The sequence below is a fragment of the Argopecten irradians genome, chromosome 6 (assembly GCF_041381155.1).
Source record: "Argopecten irradians isolate NY chromosome 6, Ai_NY, whole genome shotgun sequence".
Lineage (NCBI taxonomy): Eukaryota > Metazoa > Mollusca > Bivalvia > Pectinida > Pectinidae > Argopecten > Argopecten irradians.
The window spans coordinates 13,985,422-14,013,140 of NC_091139.1; the positions used below are offsets into that span (position 1 = coordinate 13,985,422).

At 33.3% G+C, this 27,719-nt stretch overlaps 2 protein-coding genes across 4 annotated transcripts in view; one reads left to right on the plus strand and one right to left on the minus strand.

The window, feature by feature from the left end:
• Positions 1–2,848, minus strand: part of LOC138325064 (guanine nucleotide exchange factor subunit RIC1-like) — a 33,334-nt gene extending 30,486 nt beyond the window's left edge. Inside the window, exon 1 of the mRNA XM_069270443.1 lies at positions 2,652–2,848. Coding sequence (XP_069126544.1) covers positions 2,652–2,792 — 141 coding nt within the window. The 5' untranslated portion in view covers positions 2,793–2,848. The remainder of the gene's footprint in view (positions 1–2,651) is intronic.
• Positions 2,849–3,143: 295 nt separating this feature from the next.
• On the plus strand, positions 3,144–27,350 carry LOC138325066 (dynein light chain Tctex-type 5-B-like). 3 transcript variants are annotated; one of them, XM_069270444.1, is made up of 6 exons: positions 3,144–3,287; positions 9,120–9,252; positions 12,068–12,112; positions 14,371–14,394; positions 22,590–22,806; positions 24,183–27,350. In XM_069270444.1, the coding sequence occupies exons 2-6, from the start codon at positions 9,149–9,151 to the stop codon at positions 24,384–24,386; spliced, it is 594 nt and encodes a 197-aa protein (XP_069126545.1). In that variant the 5' UTR covers positions 3,144–3,287; positions 9,120–9,148; the 3' UTR covers positions 24,387–27,350. The 3 variants fall into 3 exon arrangements, with proteins under 3 accessions (XP_069126545.1, XP_069126546.1, XP_069126547.1); XM_069270445.1 differs by lacking the exon at positions 14,371–14,394; XM_069270446.1 differs by lacking the exons at positions 12,068–12,112; positions 14,371–14,394.
• The last annotated feature ends 369 nt before the right edge of the window (positions 27,351–27,719 follow it).

A 27,719-nucleotide genomic window follows, 5' to 3' on the forward strand; every position in this document is an offset into this window, starting at 1 on the left:
ACATGTTCAAAGTCACAAATTTATAAATCCCGGTCTGGACGCTATAGACTGATATTTTCTCCTCTTCTATTGCAGAATCATATGTACTTTTCTTGATGAGCACATATTTGTGATAGTATGTTTTGGGTCTTAAATCTAATATAGCTGTCATAATTATTACACTGGCAGTCTGAATGGAATTTGCATGGAAAAATCATACACACTGACACAAGAATCGTTTATGAATGAAATGGACACTGCATCATGGTAACAGAGGAAAATGTCCTGTCAGGACAGAGTTCGAACCTGAGACCTTCAAGAACTAACCGGATGCTCTACCAATATTAATGAGTAATATGGTCATCCACAATGAAATCTGATCTCGAGCCATGGTCATTGCAATGCAAAATAAGATATTAAATGCTGTGATTAATTAAGTTTGAAACTATATCTTCTCATGGAATCTACAGTGACAGTATATAGATGATAGAGCTTTGCAGACAATCTTCATAATAGGGATATTTCATATATTATACAGGTTTGACTTTATTTATATTATCAACTCATTTTGGGGGTCTTTGCATTAAAATTGGATAAGTTAGACCATGAAAACTGTTTATAAACAACAAAATAATCCACAATATATGGAACATCCATTTTGATGATGATCTATATCAACATTGATGATGAGGCCATTATTTTTTCTTTTGAATTGACCGACTAATTTTTGTCAACCTCCAATTTTTTATCCATCTGAAAATCATTTGTTTTGAACAATCAATTTAGTTAGTTGCCAAAATACTTGAAATTACAGTGGTCGTTAATAGTGTTTGACATTCAGTACAGTGAGGTTTATGGATCCTCTTTATCTAGATCTACAATTTATTTAAAAAAACATTGTCTTTTTTTTCTTTTCTCAAATGAAATAAAACAATTTCTTCCTAGCTATGGATCATGATCCACTTTTCAAACTGTAAGGTTGGTCCATTCCACCATTTATAGATAAATGACAATGAGAGTAATAATAACCAGGTATGAGTTTGATTTGTTATATACCTGGTACGTATATCAATGCTACAGATGAACATTTACAGTTACACAAACTATCTACAGAAACAATCAAATTTTAGATATATGATTTTGATCTAACAAATTAGCTTCTAAACCAATAGTTTGTTGTATAACCTGACTGGTTCAATGAGCATGTGATTTTTTAAAGTGGAAACAAGAGCTACAGCTTATCATGGTGGGGAATGTCCAGTCTGGTGAGAGTTGACACTACACTGTACCTGTATAAAATAAAAGTAATATGAAGCTGCTGAATGTGCATGCTTCCAGTTACCAGGTATGTACGTACAAGAAGAGAGAAGACATTCACCTGTAAACAAATCATTGGAGCACAGGAATGATTGACCATCATCACTAATACTGTGTGTGGACCCCAATAAAAAAAACCTGATCTGATGCAGCTTATTTCAGATTGATGCTATAATAAACGCAATAGCTTCAATCAGTGTTTCAGATTGATTTCAAAATCTTTAGGCCATTTTGGGGTTTTTACAAACAATTTTTAAGGACATTCAATCTATTCTCATTGGAAAGGGAATAATCCCATCTCCATTTTGGTGTATGACATTTAAGGATTGGTCAGAAAATAAGGAAGAAATAGCTAATTTAAAATTTACACTGCATGTACAGTAAGCAAAACCACCAGTGGGCAGAGCTTAACTGGCCATTTTGACATCACTAAATACTGTATGAATGGCGTGATGGGCTTATATTACCATGTCTGTGCTATGCTAATCACATGGGCTTATATTACCATGTCTGTGCTATGCTAATCACAATGTCTGTTTTTAAGGTTTATCAGCCTGAACCTGTACATATCATCACAAAGATGTAATGGATAAATACTCATCCTGATTAGTGTCAGCTGATATATAATTATATCTACCAGCGTATAACTTGTAATCTGATTTAAAATGACATTAATTAGGTCATTATGCCCCCTAGCTTAAAATAATTATTTGTTTACACAAGCATATCTATTTGTAATCATTTTGTTGGAATGATATCTAGTTATTATTTAGATTTTGAAAAAGTGTATGTTATTTATATTATATTTTATATATAATAAGTGTACTTACAGTCATAAGAATAGCTTTAGTGAGCTGAAGTTGCTTTGTTGTAAAACACGACTTTAAATAAAAATTCTTGTATCTTGTGTACAATACATTATTTTGAATGCATTGATATGTATATATGTGTGTATCATTGTAATGACAAACATCATATAGAACTGAATATGTTGATACAGTGAAATGTATAATTTGACACATAATGACATATACATTATAAACTTTGTGTTTATACAAAGTAAGATATTGTATAATATTAATGACATATACATTATATACTTTGTGTTTATACAGTATATTGTATAACAACATAAAAAACGATATTCTTGTAACAATTAAAAACAAAAACAAAGGCGATCATGACTGTACTGTACAATAAACTGACGATATTAGCAATAAACACCCTTACCATTATTATTGTATCTACTTTTAACATGTTGATTAATTAGCTTGATGGTGTACACATACAAACCAGTTATTTCCAAACACACGAAGAACGTCAAAAGGACTGTCACATTCTCCTTCGTTTCTTACCTTGCAATACCAAATACTAAGAGTATCTTCCGAAAGAACGGCAAATAGCATTCGATCACAGTTACTGATAACATATTGAAGAGGTGGGGAATCTCTCTGAGTTTCTTTTAGATATTTAGGCCATCCAATAGGGAAATACATCGTTTATCAAAGCTAATTCCACCTGATCCCTGCCACAACGACATCTCAGGTAGCCATATTGCTCATCTTTGATTTTTTCAAAGGAGATCGCTGATTGGTCAACTAGGAAATTCCACGACTAATGAAAACCCTTCTTACATTATATTGCCGGAATGGCGTAGAGGTGTTTCCCATTTTCTACGACGCGTAAGGACCTGTCAAGACAATTACGAATATCTATATTTATTTAACAATTTGACTTACAGTTAAAGACATCCATAAAATACAGCTCAATAGTAAAGTGACTATCCATGAATATATAATATATTAATTATTTTCAGGAAATAATACCGGTAGAAGCTTCTATATTACGGGCACCTGTTACGAAATCGAGAATTTTCCTTTCGTGCCACAAAACAGCATCTAGTCTCCAAGCAACTAAAGACACTGACTGCATTCTCCTATTTTCACATTGTCATCTGTATACAAATTGAATAGGAGGGAAATAAGGAAGAGGTATGTATCTGTTATCATATCTGTAATACTTATTTGTTTAAGTATGAAACTAATACAGCATGTCAAGAAACATGTTGTAGAAGGAAATATTATTTCACGGAATGTGTAGACCTACTGTAGCCTAGTCTGTAGTAATCGGGAAGGGCCATGATACATGTGTTCAGACTGGCCAGGTGGACTCGACATACATGCTTCTCCCATAAGCAACCTAATTATATATTTATTTTACTTAAAGTTCATGTTTGTAGAAAATAATTATGACGTTTGAAATGTATTTATATATTGCCTGTAAAATATACCCAATTATTTGGAGAGAAAACATATTTGCTACAATTTTCAACGGCTGATATTCTAAACTCGGCCAATGGTATGCATTGGATTTGTAGTGATTTGGAAGTTTTATATTGGGCCAGATTGAAATTTAGTGCACAATGATTTTCACACATATACTGAAAATCAACTTTGAAAGATAAATGTGTGTAATCACCTTATATCATAAACAAATCTGTCTATAATACACAATATTCCATATATTATAGATATGATATTATTATGACATAGAGTGAATTATTTTTTTCCTAATGCATATTAAATTTGATCCTTCAAAATTGATCATACTATATTCAGTGCATAACTGCAGATTCATGGTCTCATATATGATATATACTTAATTGTTATTACTGAAATATTAGAGGTATATATAAAAACATCATGTTTGAATACATAGTAATCTCAAATATAAGCTAGACTGAATTCAATAATTTTAAATTAATGTAATAAAAAAAGTTTTCCCGAAATGCTGTCAAAAAGGCATGTGTACATAAATGATACATTCTGTTTGACCTACATTGTAATTATCTTATATATCTTCAGTTAAATTATGAAGTTGACCAACTTGTAATCACTCATTTATCCACTGTAGTCACCACAACTGTCTCTTTGTTAATTATAAATCAATGTCATGATCATAGACCCTATTGTGTTATTTTAATTCAATTTATATGGTCATCACCATTTTCACTCCATTTCCATCTTCCAGTCAACTGAATAAACCTATTTTAGTCATCGCCTTTGACCCTCTTTCAGCCACAACTATTAACCCTCTTTTAGTCAACACATTTGAGCCTCTTTCAGCCACAACTAATAACCCTCGTTTAGCCATCACCTTTGACCCTCTTTCAGCCACAACTATTAACCCTCTTTTAATCAATACCTTTGATCCTCTTTCAGCCACATCTATTAACCCTCTTTTAGTCACCACCTTTGACCCTCTTTCAGCCACAACTTTTAACCCTTTTTTAACCATCACTGCTGACCCTCACTTTTAGACAATCATTGATCCTCTTTTAGCCTCCACCATTTACTCTGTTAACCATTATTATATGCCCTCTATTATCCACTTATATTGGCTCATTTTTCGCCACCCTCTTTTATGGGCCCTCTTTTAGCAAATTGTCTTTTAGTTTCTATACCATGTGCTCTCTCATAGTCCCATGTCTGAACTTTTATGGGAACATCATGAAATAACATATTCGTTGGTTCATCAATTTTCCATAAATAAGAATAGTGAAGACCCATTATTTAATTTAGACTTGATAACTAGAAGTTAACTGTATATAGGTTTAACCATTCTGACAAGGTGGTGACAAGCCTTAACAGAACATCTGACTTCTATGGCCTCCTCCTAAGTTAGTGGTAATACTGCCAAAAAAGCTTGGCAGTTGTTAATGTGTATTAGTTGTCTATTATCATTATTAATCATCAATTATATTTTAATCATAAAACACAATAGACTTAGATTGATATCTTTCATGTAAAGAGTAGAAAAGCAATGACCTGAACAAGATTTGAGATTTATTAAGGTGATCTCTTAAAAAAACACCCAGTTGCATTCATAGGTGCCATTTAAAATACAATTTGCAAATATTGATATAAAAATTTTGATAGTTTTGGCACTGTAAGTGTTGACAAGTACTGTGCTGTAGGTTTTTTGTTTAAGACTGGTTGTTGAATGGTCTGGTGAGTTCTTTGTCGGCCCTGTGTGATAATGATCATGATCAGGGTTGAATTTAGATTGTACAGTAAATCAATATGGAACCCAATACTTATGTATATATAGACACTATGCAGACAAATATGCATGTCCACAAATTGCAACGTAATCTTTATTTAATTTTATTCAAGAATAATTGGAACTGTTCTCATGCTTGATTAAAAACCAGTTTTTGAAAAGTTTACATTGATATAGACATGACTATGGAGTTGCTGTGTTAATATAGGATATCTATAAGAGAAGCTCACATATAGAAAATATATTCTAGGTCATCGCCAGTGCTATAAGTGACAAAGGGTGTTCATTAATACTGTGACAGAAGTTAAGTCTTTTATGGCTATATATGGAAGTGTTATACTACTTATGATGTTTGATTGTAGATTTATTTATTTATGTAAATATATACCTTAAATTTGTAACATGCTATAAAATCACCTGACTTGGGTAAAAGTAGCTTTAGACACATTTAGTTTTGATCTGAAATCAAGTCCTTGACTGGTAAAATGAGCTTTTGATAAACCCTCTGACCCAACCCCTCTGTCCCCATCCCTACTTCTCTGTCTCCATCCCTACCCCATTACACCCTATACCCCTCTGTCCCTAACGGTATATCCCTATGTCCCAACCCGTTCCTCTCTGCCTCACCCTTGACCTTCTTTTTCCATCCTCTACCCCTGTGTCCCCATCCCCTACAATTCTGTCCCTATCCCTGTCCATCTGTCCTAACCCCTCTGTCCCCATCTCTACCCTGACACCTACCCATCTCTCCCTACCTGTCCTCTCTGTCCCCTTCCCTACCCCTGACCCCACCCCTATCCCTCTGTCCTCATCCCTACCCTGACACCTACCCCTCTCTCCCTACCTCTCCTTTCTGTCCCCATCCCTACCCCTGACCCCACCCTTATCCCGCTGTCTCCATCCCTACCCCGACACTTACCCCTCTCTTCCTACCTCTCCTCTCTGTTCCCACCCCTACCCTGACACCACCCCTATCTCACTGTCCCTATCCCCAACCCCTCTGTACCTACCCCCTACACTTCTGTCCCTATCCCTGTCCCTCTCTCCCTACCCCTCTGTCCCCTTCCCTACCCTGACACCTACCCCTATCTTCCTACATCTCCTCTCTGTCCCCATCCCTACCCCTGACCCCACCCCTATCCCACTGTCCCCTTCCCTAACCCCTCTGTCCCCATCCCCTGCCCTTTTGAATCTACATCTACCTCTCTGTCCCCATCCCCTACCCCCTGTCATCATCCCTAACCCCTCTGCCCTACCCCTACCCCCCCTCCCCCGCATCCCAGACCCTTCTGTCCCTACAATTACCTCTCTGTCCCAATCATTACCATCTGACCCCACTTACATTTACAGTGGTGAACATGTGACAAAGGGCTTCAGTTGTCAAGTGTTCCAACATATTATTACCACTATTGTCTTTCACCTCCCAATCCCACATTGCCAGGTACTGGTGTTTGGTGTTTTTTCTCAGGGTACATCGACTTTAGTCTACCTCCTCGACCTGGTCTTTAAATCATAATGAATCTGTCTGTTAATAAGTCATCATTATGTAAACAAATAAGCAGACTGCACATTTTCAATTAAGCTGGTAAATAATAAATATAGTGGTATATAAGAGCTCATGGTTGTCTCAGGTTTTCTTTAGGTATGGAAACCAACTTTAAAGAATAAAATTAAAATAAATTAGTTTTAGGATCCAATTATAGATATACTAAGCTTCATTTTTGAGGATCATTTAATACATGTAATGCATTGAGTTGTTTAGATTATTCATATTTTGTAACATAATAACAAAAACTCAGGTATATAGGAAATGGAATATCCAGTAAATATCACAGGTACAAACATGTTAGGAATTAATCACAGGTAACAATGATATAACAGGAAAGTACTATTCCTTGATGTTATCTATAATTGGATTTTGGTTTGTGCCGCAATAACAGTCAGGAGAATAAACGCCTGTACGTTTTATTGGTTTTTATTGCTTAGTAGGTATATATTAGTATTATATTCTGTTATTCCATACAGAAGTTACATAGAAGTGTCTTGACTTCGATTTTATCTTCAAAACATTGGTGGCGTATTCAGTAGCGCTGTTTGGTACAAGGTAATACATTCTGTTGTACAATATTTTCCTTAATAAGGATGTCTCCATGGTTTTGCCAACTCATTTCATTTTGTTGTACATTGTTGAACTTTCATCATTGCAGACACTGATGAAATAATCATAATGTTTTGCATTTGTTTGATGATTTAAGCATCACTATTGTGTTGGATGATAACTACAATTTGATTTTATCAGGTACTTTGGGTGTGTTTATCAAATGTTTGTGATATTTAAGTGGATAAGACCTGTTTACTGCAGAAACGGGGTGATTTTTTGTTGTATGATGATAGTTGGAGAGGCTTACTCCACTGGAACATGTGGTTCTCTGTACTGTTTCTGTTAAATCTGAAATTGGCAATATATATGTTACCCTTCAGGATTTGAAGTTTTTTTTTTATGATGATTGACTAGCAGGGGTAATTATCAGATAGGAATTGAATATTTAGTGTGATATTATTTTGTTTTTAGGGTAATTAAAAATATAGAGTATAGGGTAGTATTTTATTATGTACAATTATGTTATGTTTTAGGGGAGGATATTTTCTGGAAGAAACATTATTTGAGAAACATACACACAGTACAGAAGACTTCAGCTATTCCCATAACAATTATTCAAATACCGGTAATTTGAATATTTGCACAAAATTCTGTGGTCCTGATTTTTTTCTTTCTCTGTTTTTGTATTTCAACTCTTTGTATTTACATCAATATTCACGCTTGTTCGAATAAAAATTTGGTAGATTCTATTTTAAATGGACATTTTTCAATTTTTCAGCATATTTTTGCTAGGTAACTGTATTTTGAAGCAGTTAAATACATGATTCATTATTGAAAATGGTAATTAAATAGTAGATATAGGCAAGGAACCGTTAATTCGACCCTAAACAGAGTCAAGTGGGAGATTATAAACACAAATAGACAAACAGTTTTCAATGGCAGATTATCTCAAAGTTTATTATAAACGGCAATGTATGTGTTTAATGACATGATCTATATGTTGTATTGACAGATCAAGGTAAAGTAAACATACCATACAATGGCCCCATCCTGACTTTACCTGGCTTTTGTCCGCTATTTGTGTTCTATTATCATCCACAAACACACAATCTACCTGAGTTCACTTCCATCGCAGTTAAATCACCATGATCTTTTGATCCCATACTGTCAAAGGGTTGATTTAAACATTCACTAAGACTTGAATATTAGTTTCAAACTGTTTGAACTCTAGTAAAACTTAATTCTCAAACAGATTATTTTTATAGCATTTATTACTGTCTCCTGGAGAGAAGATTTCAAATTTTGAATTTTTTGCACACTTAAAGTAAACACAATTCAATCAGGTATCTCCTTGCAGCTTTGTTATTTTGACTTAGATAGCTTGAATATTAAAAAATGGTTACAATCAATACCGACTCAAATGCCATGCCTTAACGTTAATGTTGATTGCACAAAATAAAGCAGAATGTTTTGCGATTACATGTAGGTTGTCATGGTGATTTTATCCTTATTGACTTCATTTTTTTTCAGTTCATTATGAATTAAAATGATCTTCATTGACTCCAAAATGTCACCTACTATATTTGATTGAAAAAAGTAAAACAAAATAATTCAATGGAAAAAATTGAGTTCAACATATTTTTTTTTCTTATTTTTTCAGTGCAATAAGCTGTCGTTGCTAAATTGACCATGACGAGTGAGGTAGCACGCGACAAGGCGGCCCGTCTGCTGAAGAAGCAGGGGTCAATGTCTTCTCTGGCCAGTAGTGATGTTCACCGAGGCAAAAATCTGGGGTAAGTCTGGGATAAATACAAGATACCTTCAGGGTAAAAATCTGGAATAATACAGGATGTCTTCAGGGTGAATATCTGGGATAAATACAGGATATTTTCAGGGTGAATATCTGGGATAAATACAGGATATCTTCAGGGTGAATATCTGGGATAAATACAGGATATCTTCAGGGTGAATATCTGGGATAAATACAGGATATCTTCAGGGTGAATATCTGGTATAAATACAGGATAATTTCAGGATGAATATCTGGTATAAATACAGGATGTCTTAAGGGTGAATATCTGGGATAAATACAGGATATCTTCAGGGTGAATATCTGGGATAAATACAGGATATTTTCAGGGTGAATATCTGGGATAAATACAGGATATCTTCAGGGTGAATATCTGGGATAAATACAGGATATCTTCAGGGTGAATATCTGGGATAAATACAGGATATCTTCAGGGTGAATATCTGGGATAAATACAGGATATCTTCAGGGTGAATATCTGGGATAAATACAGGATATCTTCAGGGTGAATATCTGGGATAAATACAGGATATCTTCAGGGTGAATATCTGGGATAAATACAGGATATTTTCAGGGTGAATATCTCAGATAAATACATGATATCTTCAGGGTGAATATCTGGTATAAATACAGAATAAGTTCAGTGTGAATATCTAGGATAAATACAAGAAATCTTCCGTGTGAATATCTGGGATAAATACAGGATATCTTCAGGGTGAATATCTGGAATAAATACAGAATATCTTCAGGGTGAATATCTGGGATAAATACAGAATATCTTCAGGGGGAAATATCTCAGATAAATACAGGATATCTTCAGGAGGAATATCTGGTATAAAAACAGAATAAGTTCAGTGTGAATATCTGGGATAAATACAGGAAATCTTCCGTGTGAATATCTGGTATAAATACAGGATATATTCAGGGTGAATATCTGGGATAAATACAGGAAATCTTCCGTGTGAATATCTGGTATAAATACAGGATATGTTCAGGGTGAATATCTGGGATAAATACAGGAAATCTTCCGTGTGAAAATCTGGGATAAATACAGGAAATCTTCCGTGTGAAAATCTGGGATAAATATAGGATATGTTCAGGGTCAATATCTCGGATAATTACAGGATGTCTTCAGGGTGAATATCTAGGATAAATAGAGAGTATGTTCAGGGTGAATATCTGGGATAGATACTGGATGTCTTTAGGGTGAATATCTGGGATAAATACAGGAAATCTTCTGTGTGAATATCTGGTATATAAATACAAGATATCTTCGGGGTGAATATCTGGGATAAATACAGGATGTCTTCAGGGTGAATATCTAGGATAAATACAGGAAATCTTCCAGGTGAATATCTGGGATAAATATAGGAAATCTTCCGGGTGAATATCTGGGATAAATATAGGAAATCTTCCGGGTGAATATCTGGGATAAATACAGGATGTCTTCAGGGTGAATATCTGGGATATAAATAAAGAATTATCCCATATGTTCAGGGTGAATATCTCGGATAAATATAGGATGTCTTCAGGGTGAATATCTCGGATAAATACAGGATGTCTTCAGGGTGGAATATCTCGGATAAATACAGGATATGTTCATGGTGAATATCTCGGATAAATACAGAATTTTGTCAGACTCTGTATCTTTAGGGTGAAAACTAGACTGGCCACCAGACCCTAAGTTATTGATAAGATTTTCTCAGCAGAATTCCAATACAGTAATACTGTATTAAATTATCTCCCCCTAGTTTGAAAAATAGAACCAGACATGTAGTAGATAAAATAGTATCAAGCCAAATTTTAGTGATGTGTTTAATATCCTAGATATATATGTAGATGTGCACTCTTGGTAAAAATCGCTATTAGCAAAAATTAGGAATATGTGCTATATAAAACACGAGACCTGCTGAGATTGATTGAGAAAGATTTTCCTCAATACTGTTTGAGCTAGAGAGATTTAGGAAGAAGTATGCAATCATTCCAATCATTGATAATTAAAACTTGCTGTAAATTTTGTGATGAGGTAATCCCTACATCATAACAATGCTTTTTTTGACATTTAAGTAAATGGTTATTTGTCAAATTTTGTTTGATTTTAAAGCAATTTGATGTTTTCAAAGAAATCCTTATTTTGTATGTGCACACATAATTTTGAATACGACTGAAATTCATGCGGATACCATATGGACTTCAAGATAAAGTAAAAGTGTTTTTCATTACAGAAGAGTTTCACTTTCTAATATGAGACATTGTATCCTGTTGCACACTAAAATGCTTCTTATTGTGTGGCCACACAAACACTGAAATTTGCTTTGTATTTTGGGTTTTAAATGTATCACTCCTAAAGGGGAAAATGCATTTTAAAATCAAGGTAAAATATAGTCTTATAAAATCATAATGAGGTAAAAACGGTATAAAGCTGGTATATAAATAATCCGAAATAAAAGGCCAAAATAAATTCAAAGTAAAATCAAAATCTTATTTGAAAGGTCAGCAAAATTGGGTAGACTTTAATTACTATTATAAGTCAAATAAGTGGTGAAATACAATTGTATATGGTGTGAAAAATTATTTTACCTTTCATATACAGTAAATGTTATTCTTGTATTTGCTCCTCCATTTCAGTTAAATATTAAATTGTATGCACTAATTCATCAATTGATATCCTTAATACTAATAACGAGAATGTATGCATATCACATTATGTATCAATTGAAATCATCACTTGATTGGTATGTTAGCTTGTTGTACTATTATTGTCTGTGTTTGTATTATTGGGTACCTTTTCTTTGCAGTCTGCAGATAGAAAAAAGTATAGACAAAAGTCTACCTGGAGAATGGTAATAGCCAGTGTTTACTGCATGCTTGTGTTCATAACAGGATGTTTTGTGCTTAATTCGCCAGGTTTAGTGATGGGATGTCACCCGGAGACCTTTTGATATCATAGTTAGGGGATGCATCTATCATTATAATCTATTTCTAGTTTAACTTAGAGAAGCTAGGAATCGACCCAAAGGTCTAGAATGTACATCCCATCACATGTAGGCAGAGTGAAGGTGGTGAACAGTTCGCTGCATGTTTGATGTTTTGATATAACAATAATGGGAAAGTAACGTTCATTTGCAGGAACTCTAATAGCTGCCAGTCAGCAGATGGAAAATTCACCTAATATTGTTAACTGATCTGTGATATTTATAATTTACCTAATACAATCTGATGTGATATCGATGATTGACTCAATATAGTTTTTCTGACATGATATTGATAATTGACCTAATACAGTTTTTCTGGTGTGATATTGATAATTGACTCAATATAGTTTTTCTGACATGATATTGATTATGACCTAATACACTCTGATGTGATATTGATAATTGACTTTTTTTTCTGACATGATATTGATAATTGACCTAATACAGTTTTCTGGTGTGATATTCATAATTACTGACCTAATATAGTTTCCTGATTAAGATATCTTGAAATGTGATATTGGTAACAATTTCAATTTGTATCTGTATTACCCGGTAGTGTAGACTGTCAATAAACCTGTGGCCGTATAAATCTGTATGCTGGGAAATCACAACATGTACATAATCTCCTCTACAACTGTTACAGAATCAGACCTTGTTTTTAGGACCTTAATGCGTACCTGTACAGGTAGTGCACATATGGGTGAGATCAAAGGGAAGCATGTACTCAACGACTTCCAAGTTTACTTTAAAGTCATAAACCGGATTTTAAAGTCTGCTTTTGTATAACGTTCAATGGTGATGATTTTGACTTTTTACATCAAATACAATCAAAGTCATTTTTATTTTATTTTTTGTCCCTTTAAAGTTTTATTTACCATATGTCTCCATATGTCTCAGCCGGCGAAATAGGGGTTGGGATAGGGGTAGGGGTGGTTGTAATGGTAATGTTATACTTGTCTGTCTGTTCTATCCCATCCTCTGTTCCGTTTGTGTTCTTCTTGTCCTGACCACTTTGATATATGGATCCTGATATACGTGTTAGAGTAATTTCTAGTTTATTTATTATAATTCAGTATTGTGCTTGTGTCTCTCAAATTTTATTATTGTGTTGTAAGTGTTGGTATCCACATTGTAAATATAACCATATTTGACATTATTGCTCTAGGTTATTATAAATTTGTTTTTATATTCTTAAATATTTCTTGATAAAACCATTTGTCTGTAAAGAGGTCTGTAATGAAAATTTATCTATAAATCTATGAATAGGTTTAATTATACCTCCACCTCCCCACAATGTAGTTAGGGGGTATTCTGATTCAGGTTTATTTTCTATCATTCTGTAGACTTAGGGATTGACTTAACTACTCCTCCTAAACTGCTGGAGGGATTTCAATGAAACATGGATGGGGGGAGGAGGAGTGGTTACGATAGCCTCCTGGATAATGGCAGTTCTAGTTAATCAATGATTAGACTTTATCTACTTATGTGAGTTCTTTTGTAAATTAGAATCGGACCTTTAAATGATGGGATACACTTTCATACTGTCATTATCGTAATGATCCCTTAATCTGGTTAAGTACATCAGTACATAAACTGTCATTTCCTCCGGAATTCACCCAGATATACAAAAAATGTACCAAGATTTGAATTGGAATAGTTTTTTGCAGTAAATGTTCCTTGGTCCTCATATACTCTTATTGACCTCACTTTCATGTTCAATCTGTTACACACAGATATTTGTAACATGAAAGCCTTCTGAGGGTCGACTTTAATGTACACAATCTAACCATCTCTTCTTATTGAAGTATGCGTTCTATTGAAGCTCTTCTTACTGATGTTCTTGGGATTTGTAAAAAAATGATATTAAATATAAACAAATATGAATAACATACAGATACAATATAGCATTGTTCTGTAGTTATAGGCTATTCTTATTCTGCACTGTTGGCATTTTAATGTTCTTGGCTTTTCAATTTGATAACATGTATAGGTTTTCATTTCGCTTAAAAGGCAACCTCACTTACCTTTCATTTACACATAAATCTGATTGAAACTTTAAATAGAAGTAAAACCAACAATTGATAATTAATATGCACCAGTTTTTAATTGAGTATTTTGAATTCCAGGTCTCGAGGCTGGACAGATAACTGGTAATGCTTTTGCCCTTTTTTGGGCATCTGTCCGATAATGCCTTTGTCCATATTTGGACAATTCTGTCTGTAATTGCTCCCTGATGCATGTGACCTTTAGCTGCAGTGCCCCTATCTCTTGACTTCTGCATACCTGATGAACTTGCCATTTCTTTTTTTTCCTGTGAAGATGATCTTGCCCCTATACCGCTATTGATTGCTCTATTGCCCCCTGACTGCTGTTGTATTCTTAATTCTGACTTCGGCCACAGCCTCCTTTTGATCTGGTACGTCTGTCTTTCCTACTCCACAGAGGTTCATATCCTACAGTTGCTGTACATGCTTTTCATCATTCTATCTTTTGCAGTGTATTTGTGTTATTTGAAAATAATCTTCCATGGATTCTATGTTGTGATATGTATAAAATACTGTATGTTTCGTAAATCAATTACATTGTAGTGAATCAAGGGAGATAATTACTTGAATCCAGGTTTTTTGTCTGCTGATGAGATATGCAGTTCATGTCTTGTGTCTTGGTATATTAAGACAGTTCGGCATCTAAAGACAAATTAAGATATCATGTATCTGAAAGTCTCTATACATGTACATCTATTTAAAATGACCCTAGTTCATGGTGAAATCCCTAAAGTTGTGTGTTTGAGTTAACATATACATTCCTGTATGGCATGCCACCTGTCAGCTGTGGTTTGATTGTTTGGTACCTGACAAAGGTGTCTGGGGAAAAACAACTTCCACTTCAGTAAATGTAACAATTCTACAACATATCGTCCATTGTAACTGGATCGAGACAAAATCTTAAAAACTAGTCAAATACTGTTACCTTTTCAGGAGCCATAAGCTTGCGAACAATTTATAAATGTCTATCTATACATATCTAGGTATACAATAGCTTCTATTGTTTAAGAAGAATGCTTTTGAATTGGTGGTTTTTGGTTTAAATAGAGCATGTGTTTACTCACAATTAAAAATTCATAAGGGAAATGAAAACCAAGGTTCTTTCATGACAAGTTCCAGTAGGTAAATTATGTATGTGTAAGAGTAGCGTTTTAAATGTTATAATAGACCAGTGTGTGTTACTGTATAAGCTAGCACCTGTGAACGTGGTCAGGTAATGTTAATCCCAGGTAAACTATAGAGAATCAAGTCCAAATAAAACCACCAGTAAAACCTTGTAATGTCCTGTGTATAAATAGGTTTTTTTTCATTATTGTTATTAAGGTCAAGTGGCCTCAGAATACCTTAAAGGGACAATTCAGTCTAAGAGAACATTAAAATTTGTACACAGATTGGAAAAGACCCAGTTCTAATGGGAATCAGATCAGGCAGTTTTACTGTGATATACCAGAAAAACCCATGGTGGTGAAATACATATATATGAAATGTTCAAACTCGCTCGCTGTCCGCCATTACACATTGTAGTCGAACATCTTGTATGCCGAAACCTGACCCTTACTCGCAGAGTAATGCTACTTTTGTCTAGAACTGCTCAATCGCTCTGACAGTAGTGTGTTTACCTTATTAGGTGAATTGTCTTGCCTAAAAACTCATTTTATCACCTCCACAGTGGTTATATAGTTCAATTGTTTAACATGCGTGACTTTGACTCGGATATGGGTACAGCATACACATTGTACCTGCTTAATCGTATTGATCAACGATTTGTAATTACAACAGTATAAATTAAAATACTAAAAAATGACGTGGAATTTGTCAATATTTTATGTTATATGTTTCATAAGAAATGTAGAACAATACGTTTATGCCATAATTTGCTTCTTGGTTATGTGAAAGAATGAGCCTGAGCGAATTGTCCCTTTTAAGCTTTTGATAGATTAACGTCACAAATGTTTTTCATGATTTAATTATATAACCTGCAAGATGAGACAAGTTTACAATGTTAATCCTACAGAATGTCCATGTTTCTTAATTTGTATAGTCTAGATTTACTGTCGGAAGGAATTTGTTAGTCTTGTAGATTTACAATAACTGTTGTATCTCTGTTTGATGGACAGTTAATTGTGTATCAGGTTTATATATAGCCTTCTAAATTGTCAGCCGGGAATTTCCCGTGACTGAATCATGTAGTAAGCTGGGGTCATGGCTTTAATCCAGCCTTATTTATTGAATAATTGTTCTCATTTCAATAAACAGTTTAATTTCTCAGTTTTGTCAACTAGATTATAATGTATTGCTGGATGGTACATACCAGCGGATAATATATGTTATCAACTGTTTTGTCCTATTTCGTTCGTCCCCCTACATGAAATAAGGTAGAACATAGTGTTACTCAATAGGGGTCGTGGTGGCCCAGTGGTTAAGATGTCTCGACATATTACCATAAGTCCTCCACCTCTGGGTAGCGGGTTCGAATCCCAAGTGGGGCAGTTGCCAGGTACTGACCGCTGGTCGGTGGCTTTTCTTAGGGAACTCTGACTTTTCTCCAATAACAAACCTGGCATGTCTTTAATGATTCTGAATTTTAATAGGACGTTAAACTAATAAAACTCAAACCTGTGTTATTCAATTACCCTATCCTGGCTGCCTTAAGAAGTGTGTGTGCTGAGGGGAGTTATATTTCTTATATTTGTTCCTAGTTTAATTAGTCTGACACCTTTCATATAGTAACAATTTTATATAGGATATGTGTATATGTACCTTTATAAGTGTCAAGTAATATAATCAAGTTAAGATCTTGTGAAATACAATGTTATTGCCCTTTATATTTCTTGTTATTTTAACATAGAATATCTATAGGATTATAAAGCAGATTTTATGGATTTTTGACACTTTCCTCTGATGGAATTCTTGAACACCATAACTGAAGTCACAATAGATCTACTGTCAGGGTATAATTGTTTGATTCCATTCCAATTTACATTTCCTAGTTATAACACCTCGTACACATAGCACAATTTTCAAATTTGGTGAAATTCCCTTGGTAAATAGTTCTATTCAAGTCCACAATAAGCTTCTATCTCTGAAATTAAATACAAGAAAAAAGGCATTCAGATGCAATTCAAGATGTACATTAGCCCTACAACCCTGAGTGGTTTATATAGCGTATGTATACATGTATAATAAAAGGATCGCTGTGCTAGGGGCCAAGTGACACACATTGTAAAACATCTGTTTAATTTGATGTCACGATCATGACTGCTTCTTCAGTTCTATAACACTAGGGTATAAAGGAAAGCTTTCTATGATCGTCAGTCACATTTCTACTTTGTCACAGTAATTATATACCATAACAATGAAATCTATTGTTGTAACTATGAAATCTTATATTTCATGTATTGTTTGAAATAATCGGAACAAATTGAAAAAAATTATGTGCCAGAAAATGTTGAATAGAGATGAAATAAACATTGCAGTAATCCTGCTAGGTTTGATATCAGTTTGGCTAATGTCTGATGGTGACGGTGCTATTTTTCTAGAACGTCATGTTTGAATATCAAACCATTTTCAACTTTACAAGTCAACAGAGTACTACAGCATATTGAGGCTGAAGGTAAGTTTGGTCTTAGATAAAGGAGAACATGTTTTTTTATTGAGTTGTTAATTCCACCGCCAATGAATGTAATAACAGGAGCAGAGGAATGAGTATTTTTTAATCAGTAGGAAAAGTTACTTACTTTACACTGTTACCATCATTAAAAAGTTTGAGCTTCTTATTTTATTTCTAGATGAAATATTTAAAATAATTAATTATGTCTTGAAAAAAGTCCTGTTATAGCACTTTGCAACATATGAAATGGAAGTACTGATTGTTATGTACATGCTTAAAATTTTTGTGTTAATTAGACATAATATACACGAGTAAAGACCAATTATTGTCTAAATGATGAACATTGTTGATGCTGTGATGGAGCATCTTTAAAGACATGATTTTTTAGTCTACCCAGATCTTACAAAGTAAGGTACAGGGGTACTCTTTTTTTTTTTTTAATAAATGGCAATAGGATCAGAAACTGAATCTTGCTTTGAAACAGATTTTTAGATCTATGTATAATAGCCTACATTTTGTATATACAAACAAAGCATATCTTGATAAGTAGATCTTGATAAGTAGATCTTGATAAAATTCGTCAATTTTATACTTAATAGGTTATCTCTCTTTACCCATATAACTTGAAAAATCAGAGGGCTTACTTGGAATTGCTAATAGGTCAGATGGTCAAAAAAGATTATGTCCTTGTCGTTCCATAATTCATATTGCCTTGGTCTGATTTAGTTCAAACTTGATCCAAATTTTCTTTACCATCATGCATATAATTATCACTTTTCGGAAAAAAAAGATCAACTCCACGAAAATATAAAATTTATTTCCTAATGTGATCACAAGAAGTCTTGTTTACTGTAAATTTGGGTACATGTATCTGTTTTTAGTTTTTGAATTTTTTTCTGAAGTCCTTTTGGTATTGGTGGTTTAGAACTGTCAGTTTCTCTGGAACTTCAGATTTAAATGCTTAGATTGTATTGTGTTAAGATGATTACAACAGAATCGAAAAACAAACAAGCGACATCTCAAGTTACTCTAGGCCTATTTGTTTATACTTGAGAACCTAGATTTAGAAGATAATGCAATGTAAAGTCAGAAGAGATCAGTAGATTAAATTTTTATAGTGGGGCGGTACTTAGGGCCTGAAATTTAACACTTGTGGAGAAAGTAATGGTGTTTGTGTTGGGTTAAGGGGGAGCTGGGGTAGTGTACACAACCGTGTGTACGAACTGGGGATCTATATAGCTCTGTTGTTTAATGTCAACAAAGATGGAATGTTAAAGGGTTAACAGTTCTAACCATATCCTCATGCTGGTCATAAGCTGCCCTAAATAAGCTCTTGTTGACAACCCATTAATTAATTCACCCCTGAAGAAACATTTGAACTCTTATAGGACGGGACACTTTGTAATGAATTTTCAGGTGTGAATAAATTATTACTTTCTGTGTCATATTGTCTTAGCTTCAATGTCACAAATTTTTTACCCTATTGAGTATACATTTTCCTTATGATTTATGCAAAAGGAAAAGCAGTCGGGTGTTCTGTGATCTAGAGTTATGTTCCCTTGACATGATAACTGTCCTTTTGTTTTTGTTTGTTTATTTATCTGTGGGGGTTTATCTCCCTGTCAACAGCGAGAGGAGTTTTGAAATGGGTCTCACAGAAGCTATTGGAAATTTGTATAAAGTATTTGGCTATAGACCACTGGAACAGAGGAAACGAGCCATTTCAGGATGTTTAGGAACTTAAACCGCCGTAGGTAGGAATTGAAATTCTAAACCTGGATCCATATTCTAATTAGTTAACATAATTTCATCCTCTTTGGATGGAATCTGTATTTTAAGATACTGAATCATGATGTTGTAATAATTCAGCAATAGGTAAAAGGTATTGAAGGTAGATAACTCATGAAATGGTAGATAATTAATGAAAAGATCAACAACAACAACAAAAAACACAAAAAAATAGCAAATTATTCTGCTGCTTAATATATAGAAACTGGGGTATTTGGTAATAGAATTTAAATAATATATCAGAAATTTTGATGATACAACTCTCATCTTTGTGAATTGTCCCTGGTAATAAAAATCAGCTGAATATAAACAATTCGATATGTTATACTGTTATTTTTTATTTACATGTGTCTGAAAATATTTGACTTTAAATTTCATATAGACTGATACATTTCTGTCACTTTTCATAAAGCAAAATTTTGAAATATATTGAGAAGCTAAATTTCTTATTAAATTTTTAAGATCTAACTAGTCTACAGTATAGAGCTATTCTAATTTGTTATTGTACTGCTGTGTTTGGTTGTGGCTTTGTCAGTAGTATTTATAGCTACAGTAAATACAGTCTGTCAAACAACCAATGAAAAAAATGCAGCATTAACATCAATTTGTAAAACAGTATATCTGGGAAATTGATTATTTGTAGCCAGTACAGGTATGAATTTCTTGACTTAATCAAGATCAAAGCTGAATGGTTGAAATAGGACCCAAGTAAGAGAGATATCATCTGAAATATGATAATAATTGGTTATTATCAATTAATGAGAACGGTCTTAATTAAGAAATCAGTAGGATAGCATTGTTGTTTGTTGATTATTTTCACCTGGACATACCTTTATTATAGCTCGTTTGAAAATTCTGTCCTCAATTTAGCATTTTGAACATCATTCACGGATCTATTTGTAAGTGTTTGTCAGTGTTTAGGAGGTGCACATTTCACAGGGTCATCCAAAATGTCATGGATGAATGAATATTTCATGATTGTTACTGAAGCGTTACATATTTTTTTGATAATCAAAAATTTGTGTGAGTGCATGGAGGTTGATGAATTATTACCTGGAATTTCGTCAAAAGGACATTTTTATTTGAATGGTTCTGTTGAGTTTGAAAATTTCAACTCAAGGTTGGAAAATAACTGTAATATGGTATTATGTGAACCTGTTGAAGTGATACTGTTTTAGATTTAATTCCTCCTTGCATGAAATGTTATCTTTCTCAAAAGCAGAAAACTTGCATGATTAATTGTTTTCTAAGCCAAATCTTTTACTGATGATACTATAGTTTTATGCATGCAGTAAGACAACATTGAAGAACTACAGTCAAACTAAACATTGAAATGTGTTGATTATCTATATTATTGGTAGATGTTTCTAACTTTTTGGAAGAAAATCATAAACATTTTCATTGATGATTTTCTGCTTGAGTCCATATTTCATTTAAAGGATAATAGAATTTCAAATGTAAAATATTAGTGATTTTACAACAAAGACAAAAAAAGATCCATTGGTTTCATAGATAATGGTAACACATATCTGACTGTAGGTCTAAACTAGAATAGTAAAAAGCATGGTTTTATTTTCAGCCACAAGGAAATGACCAAATTATCTGTAATGATGTTAACATGTACAAATTGCATCTGAAGGTACTACTATTAGGGTTGTATTCAGATGACTGTCACAAACAATTACATTGTAATAATATGTTGGCCTGTAATCAATAAGGATCAAAAGTGATATCTCATTGGCTTGAAACTGGGAGAAAAACCCAGATCAGAAAATCAGAGTACAATAGCCTCAATTATAGTGTGGTGAAATGGTCCTCAACTGAGTTAATTGTGCTCCAATGGTGTTTCAAAAATCCAAAGGCTACAAGCTGATTGGCTAATATTAAAGGTCATCTACATGTGACCTTGATCGTAGTACCTTCAGATGATCATGTGTATAACAAGATGATAACAAAGCCATCATATGATTTTAGGAAGATTTGATTGGTTAATAATCATGACTGCTTGCTATTTTTTTTGTAAAAAGTGGTATTATAATACAGTTGAACATATTTTTCCTCAGGTGCATATAGCCTGCTCACTGAAAGGATACAGACTATATAAGTGTGGCTATTAGTCACGGTTATGATTTGTAAAACAATAGTATTAACATATAACACAGCATTCATCTGTTGATTAATAAAAGTCATTATTCTACCACAAATATTAACATCACATTGTGTTTTTCAATTTATAATCTGTGATAATCACATTTTTTGCTTCATTGTAAAAAACAAGATTTAATACTGCATTTATATGGAATAAGCTCATGGCTGGTAATAAGTTCATGGTTGGTAATAAGCCTATGGCTGGTAATTAGCCCATGACTGGTAATAAGTCCATGTCTCATATTGATTTTGATCTAATTGATATGGATTTGATCTTTGTCGGATAATAACTACTGTGTTTAAATCACATCCCTGTATGTCTAGTAATTATGCCATGTCTGGTATAATAATTACATGTCTAGTATTAAACCCCCATATCTGGTAATAAGCCAATATATCTGGTAATAAGTCCCTATGCCTGGTAATAAGCCCCCATATCTGGTAATAAGTCCCTATGTCTGGTAATTAGCCCATATCAGGTAATAAGCCTATATCAGCTAGGTAATAAACCCATGTGACTAGTAATATATGTATATGACTGATAATAATCCAATAAGCTCATGTCTATTGCCAATGATAACATACATTTGTCGGTAATAATCTTGTTTGATTTTTGAAAACTATTTATAATATGTATACATTACACCTAAACCAGTCTTAGAGCTAAACATGATGTGTTGGCTTGTTACAGGAAAGATAGGTTCATTATAGTGAAAAGAATCCCTAATAACATTTGTCCATATTTTATCTTCAGCTCTATGAGTACTGTTTCCTTCACTGACGACCCGAATCACGATGACCCTCAGTACCGACCTCCAGTTAAATATGAAAACACTTACCAGACAGCCCCCAATTCAAAGTTTCCTACTGCCAAGATCCGTTACATCATTAGTGATGTCCTTGAAAGCTGCCTTCGCCATGAAAAATATGAACCCGAGCTGTGTCGACAGCTCTCAAAAACCACATCAGAGGTAGGTTATAATTTGGAAGTCAAATGTGAACAGTTCAGTATGTGTGTTGATTTTTATGTATATAATTCTGTACCGTGTCCATACATGTTGATTGACATGCTTTATTTTGTTGATGATACATTTTATTTCTTTTATCATACTTTTGTTCTGTTTTGTTTGTTCCTATTTGCTTTAGGGGTGGGGGAAGGATTGTGAACGTCCTTGGAAGGATAGTCTTATACTGAAGTAAAGTAACAGAGTAGATAATTTTATATAAACATAAACACTACCTCCTGTAGGAGTAAAACTCTGGATTTCTAGTCTAGACAGAAAAAGTGTCGTCTTTCGAGCTACAATTGGTGCCTATTACTGCTAATGGAGCACAGATGATCATGGAAAACATTTTTGAAACGTTTGTATGCATTTATGGTACATGTTATTATTTTATATCACTTACCTACTAGGCAATGAAACTGAACTGTAGAAAATATCAAATTCACAGTGAGACATTATTTTCATTACATATACATCTAAAGGTCTTTTCGAAGGAAATTTCTACGGCAAGTCTACAAATTGTGAACTTGACGTTATGTTAGCGGTACGGTAGATACTAAGAATGGTTGTTATGTTTGTTTTGGACAAAAATAATATATAAATGCATTTGTATCAAATGATTGAAGATCTACAAAAAAGTATAGAAAAGTTTGCCTGAGTGATTTTCTGAGGCAGCGCTCCACTAGGACACATAGGCACCATTTCGTACCTGGCCGAAAGGTATAGTAGGCCGGGTACGTATATTTGTTCTAATATGTTGTGGCAAGTAATGACTAGTGTTACTGTGATTTACTCAAGGTATTTATAACACCATTGTGGATAAGTTCGAAATAGCATTGGTGAGAATAGGACACAAATATAAAGTTCTGATGATTAGAGTTGTTTCATAGTTAAAGATGCTCCACTGCCACCAAAGTATGAATGATATTCCTCAGTTAAACAATAATTGGTGTTTGATCGTGTATATGTATGTCTAATAAACACAAAAAATAATGTAAAATAATTTATTTTGCCTTTGGTGCATGAGCAGTTTGTACTTCGTTCCATATAGGATATAGTGTCATGGAATTTTTTTCGGGATACAATTAATTATTTTTCATATTTTTAACTTGAAGTTAAATTACAAGTTCAAACTTTTCATTGGTGGTAATGTTGTAAAGTAAGTAACTTTTGTAACTGAAGAAAAATACTAAATCATCTTCTCCTGTTTTTGATAGTGAAAAAATACTATTTGTCAGCGGTAGAGCATCTTTAAACTATAGTAAGAATTTTCCATCTTACACAAATGTAAGCCAAATGTTATAACAAGGTACTGAATGTTACATGATGGTTTTTTTTTGAAGATCATTAAGACACGGGTGAGAGAAATGAACATCCCTCGCTTCAAGATCATCTGTCTCGTCCATATCGGCCAGCTCAACAACCAGGGCCTACGGATTGGTAGCCGGTGTCTGTGGGACTCGAACTCTGATACCTTCTCCTCCTATGAATTCCGTAACAACAAGTTATTTGCCATAGGTTCCGTCTACGGGGTGTATTTTGAATAAATCTTAAATTAGATATTTTAGGGGAAATAAATGATCAACTTGATTCGTTACTGTACCGTAATTTTTGCAATTACTTATGTTATTCATTTTTATTTGATAATCAGGTTAATGTAAGAAATAGACGTTAAGCTTCTTGTAAGATACATTTATTTTTTCAGATCAATTTCAAAAAGTGACTTTGACGTTCATGAAATTCAAAATTTGAATACTGTTAGATATTCCCTCATGTTATTTTTATTAAATTGTTAGGAAGAATGATCACAAAGCGTTTCTGTATATTATAGTAGCAATTTTCTCCCAATGAATTAATATTGAGAGTTGTTAAGAATTGTCCCACTTTTCATCAAAACAACTATGATCGTGCAATAGTGTTTTGCTGAACGTCGCGGTCACCTGTTCCGACCATGAATCTGAAACATTGTATGAATGAGAATGTATGATGGAGATGTTTTATGTTATTTATAAGTGGTTCTTTATAACATAAAATTAACAAATAAAGTGAATACATGTTATATATATGCAGTTATGTGTGATAAAAGATTTTAGGAAAAAAACTATCGAAATTCTTTTCTTGTTGTGTAATTGTATTTTATTGATTCATGAAATATTGCAAACTCTTTCCCTATGATAGGGATCACATGTAGAAAACAATATATTAGATCTGTTTAAAAGTACCCATTCCTTATACCATAAGACATAAAATCTCAATAAATACTTTATTTCTTACAATAACTAACTCCTGTATAAAAAAGTGCTATCTTTATTTATTATATTTATTCTTTTTTTCTCTAAGAAGTTTTATCTCCTCATATGAACAAGTTTGGACTGATTTGTGGACATTACTGTATGTTCACAAGGGCAGATAACTCAACTCTGGTGTGATTCTAGAACAGAGTTATCTACCCTAGTCAGAACATGTCCTGAGAGGTTTTAGGAGAATGACGATGTAAAACATTCCATGTATACATGTATGATAGTGGTACTGTTTGTGTTTTCATTCCGACACGAAATCTTGACTCCTGGGGTGATCATGTCCCTATATCATCACACGAAATTTAACCTACATGTACTTGTCCCCTACAGAGGTGAATTTTAATACACTTTGCCATGAGAGATGAAATAATAATACTTTCAACAATTTTATTTTTGAGAGATACAAATAATAACATTGTTTTAAAAACAGATTGAACGTGATTCAAATATTTATAAACATACATATAATGTAGGATTGTCGGTAAGAGCTTGATTATATTGAACATGATGATATGGAAGATGCGCAATACTGAATCAGGAACAATTAAGTGTTTTACAGTAAGTAGCCACTATTTTGGGTTTGAGTGAAGCACAAACAGTACATGTGTGACTGTAAATTATAATTTTGATGATTTAAACGTGTTCACTTGGTGTAGATATTTTGTCGGTTTTTATAACTCCAATTTTGGGTGGGTTTTTATATCCCTCTATTTTGTATATATTATGTAGATGCTATTTATTCACTGCTTAATTCAATTCTTCTATTTTACACATTTAATTGTCTTTTTTGGGCAAGCATGTTACTTTTTTTCTTCAGTTTATTGTAAAGGTTTGTTAGAAGATGCGGGATGCTTAGGGCAAATTCTAGGTACTGTAGTATTTACACATGTTTCAGTGTATCTATCTATTTTTTTTTTTTTTTTTCTTTTTAAATAGGAAGACATAACTTGTTTAACTGCTCCTTGAACCAAGGGAGAGAACCTGTGTACATACGAAATACAAATTTAAATATAATGCTTGATAATTGACATCAGGCTGGAACTCAGTTAGACAATTTTCCTGAAAGCATTCAGTTCTTTTTTGTACCAGGAATCTTTGTTTTTCATAATGATAATCAACATAATAAATACAGGTTTCAATTTTTTATCATATTACCCATGGAAGTAACTTTTTAGCTCAGTCATCCCATACAAGACAATTGAACTTTTCTAATTCAAAGAAGGACTTGGCTCATTATGGAAATTCAGGGATGACTCAGTTATGTACCTATATGGAGCAGATTTATTTGTACTGCACCTTCCCAAAATATGGGAAATTTCCTGGTAGACATGAATTATTTCTGTGCCACATAAAGGCTATGATAAGGTACCAGGTACGTTAAATGAGATCAATACTGGTGGTGGGGCTATTTCTGTAGTGTGTCAGTATTTATCATCCTTTCAATATACTTCTCAGAGTTTTTTTCTATCTTTATATTCTTTTGTTCGATGGTACAATCAATCAAATCAAAAAAGGTTTACTATATAATCTTGTAAGTGCCTCTACTATACACTGTACAATGTCTATAATCTATCATCTATGCATCAATGTAGTAATATTCAATAATTCTGATCTTGTTTATCAAAGATTTTTAATTTTGATACACACATATTGTGAATGATTAAATCAAGACAGAAGCCATTTACTGCTGTAATCATTGTGTTCATTTAAAGAAAAGTGAAATTAAGGTAAATATTTAATCTAAATTGTCCAGTGTCTCAATATATTTGTCTTGATAAATGTGAATGAAAAATTATTTCTTTCCAAATTATTAGTTTTACTGTTTTGCTATGGATATCTTTAAATGGCATTTGATTCTTGTCGTTTTTTCACTGTCCATGTTATGTATGCTTGGGTATTTGCTGACTATATATTCACGATCAATCTGTAACTAATTCTGTGATAACACTTTACACATTCCATATATTCATTATGTATGTTTTAAAGGAGCATTTTCCATCTTATTTATTTGATATGAACCTATTTTGAGCTATATACGTTTTTCCTATGATATATATTATGTACATTATGTATAACACTGATATTTTGATTTATCTACTCGCACAATCAATAAGATAGATATGTTGATGATTATAAGTACTGCTGATTAGAGTTGTCTCCCCTACTTGTAACGTACCTACAACCCCGGTATTACTATACTTGTCATAGAAGTCTTTATAGTGACTGTGAACCAACTTTCGTTTCCGTGCAATTTACTTTTGCGAATTTCGCAACTCAAATAAATTTAAAAAATTTTCTCTTTGAAAATGATTATATTGATTTCATACAATTATTTTCATTCAATTTTTAAATCCACGAATGTTAACAATCTTCGTTAACTTGTTTTGAAATGAAAAGCGTGAAAACAAGTTGTCACACAAAAGAAAGTTGGTTCACAGTATAGAAAATTTTTGATAGATGTCAAAACCAAAGAAAATTCCACATTTGCTGATTTTTACAACGAACATAGGTAACTCAACGAAAGTGGCTAGAGACAATTTTTTTCGTCTCAAGAAAATAAAATACAGTATTTGGCAGTAG

What these genes read in the sequence shown, in the direction of transcription:
- LOC138325066 (XM_069270444.1), top strand. Translation starts at nt 9,149, where the DNA reads ATGACGAGTGAGGTAGCACGCGACAAGGCGGCCCGTCTGCTGAAGAAG. An exon ending in AAAAGTCTACCTGGAGAATG is followed by an intron (nt 12,113 to 14,370) that starts GTAATAGCCAGT and finishes TTTGAATTCCAG; the next exon opens with GTCTCGAGGCTGGACAGATA. An exon ending in TCTCAAAAACCACATCAGAG is followed by an intron (nt 22,807 to 24,182) that starts GTAGGTTATAAT and finishes TTTTTTTTGAAG; the next exon opens with ATCATTAAGACACGGGTGAG.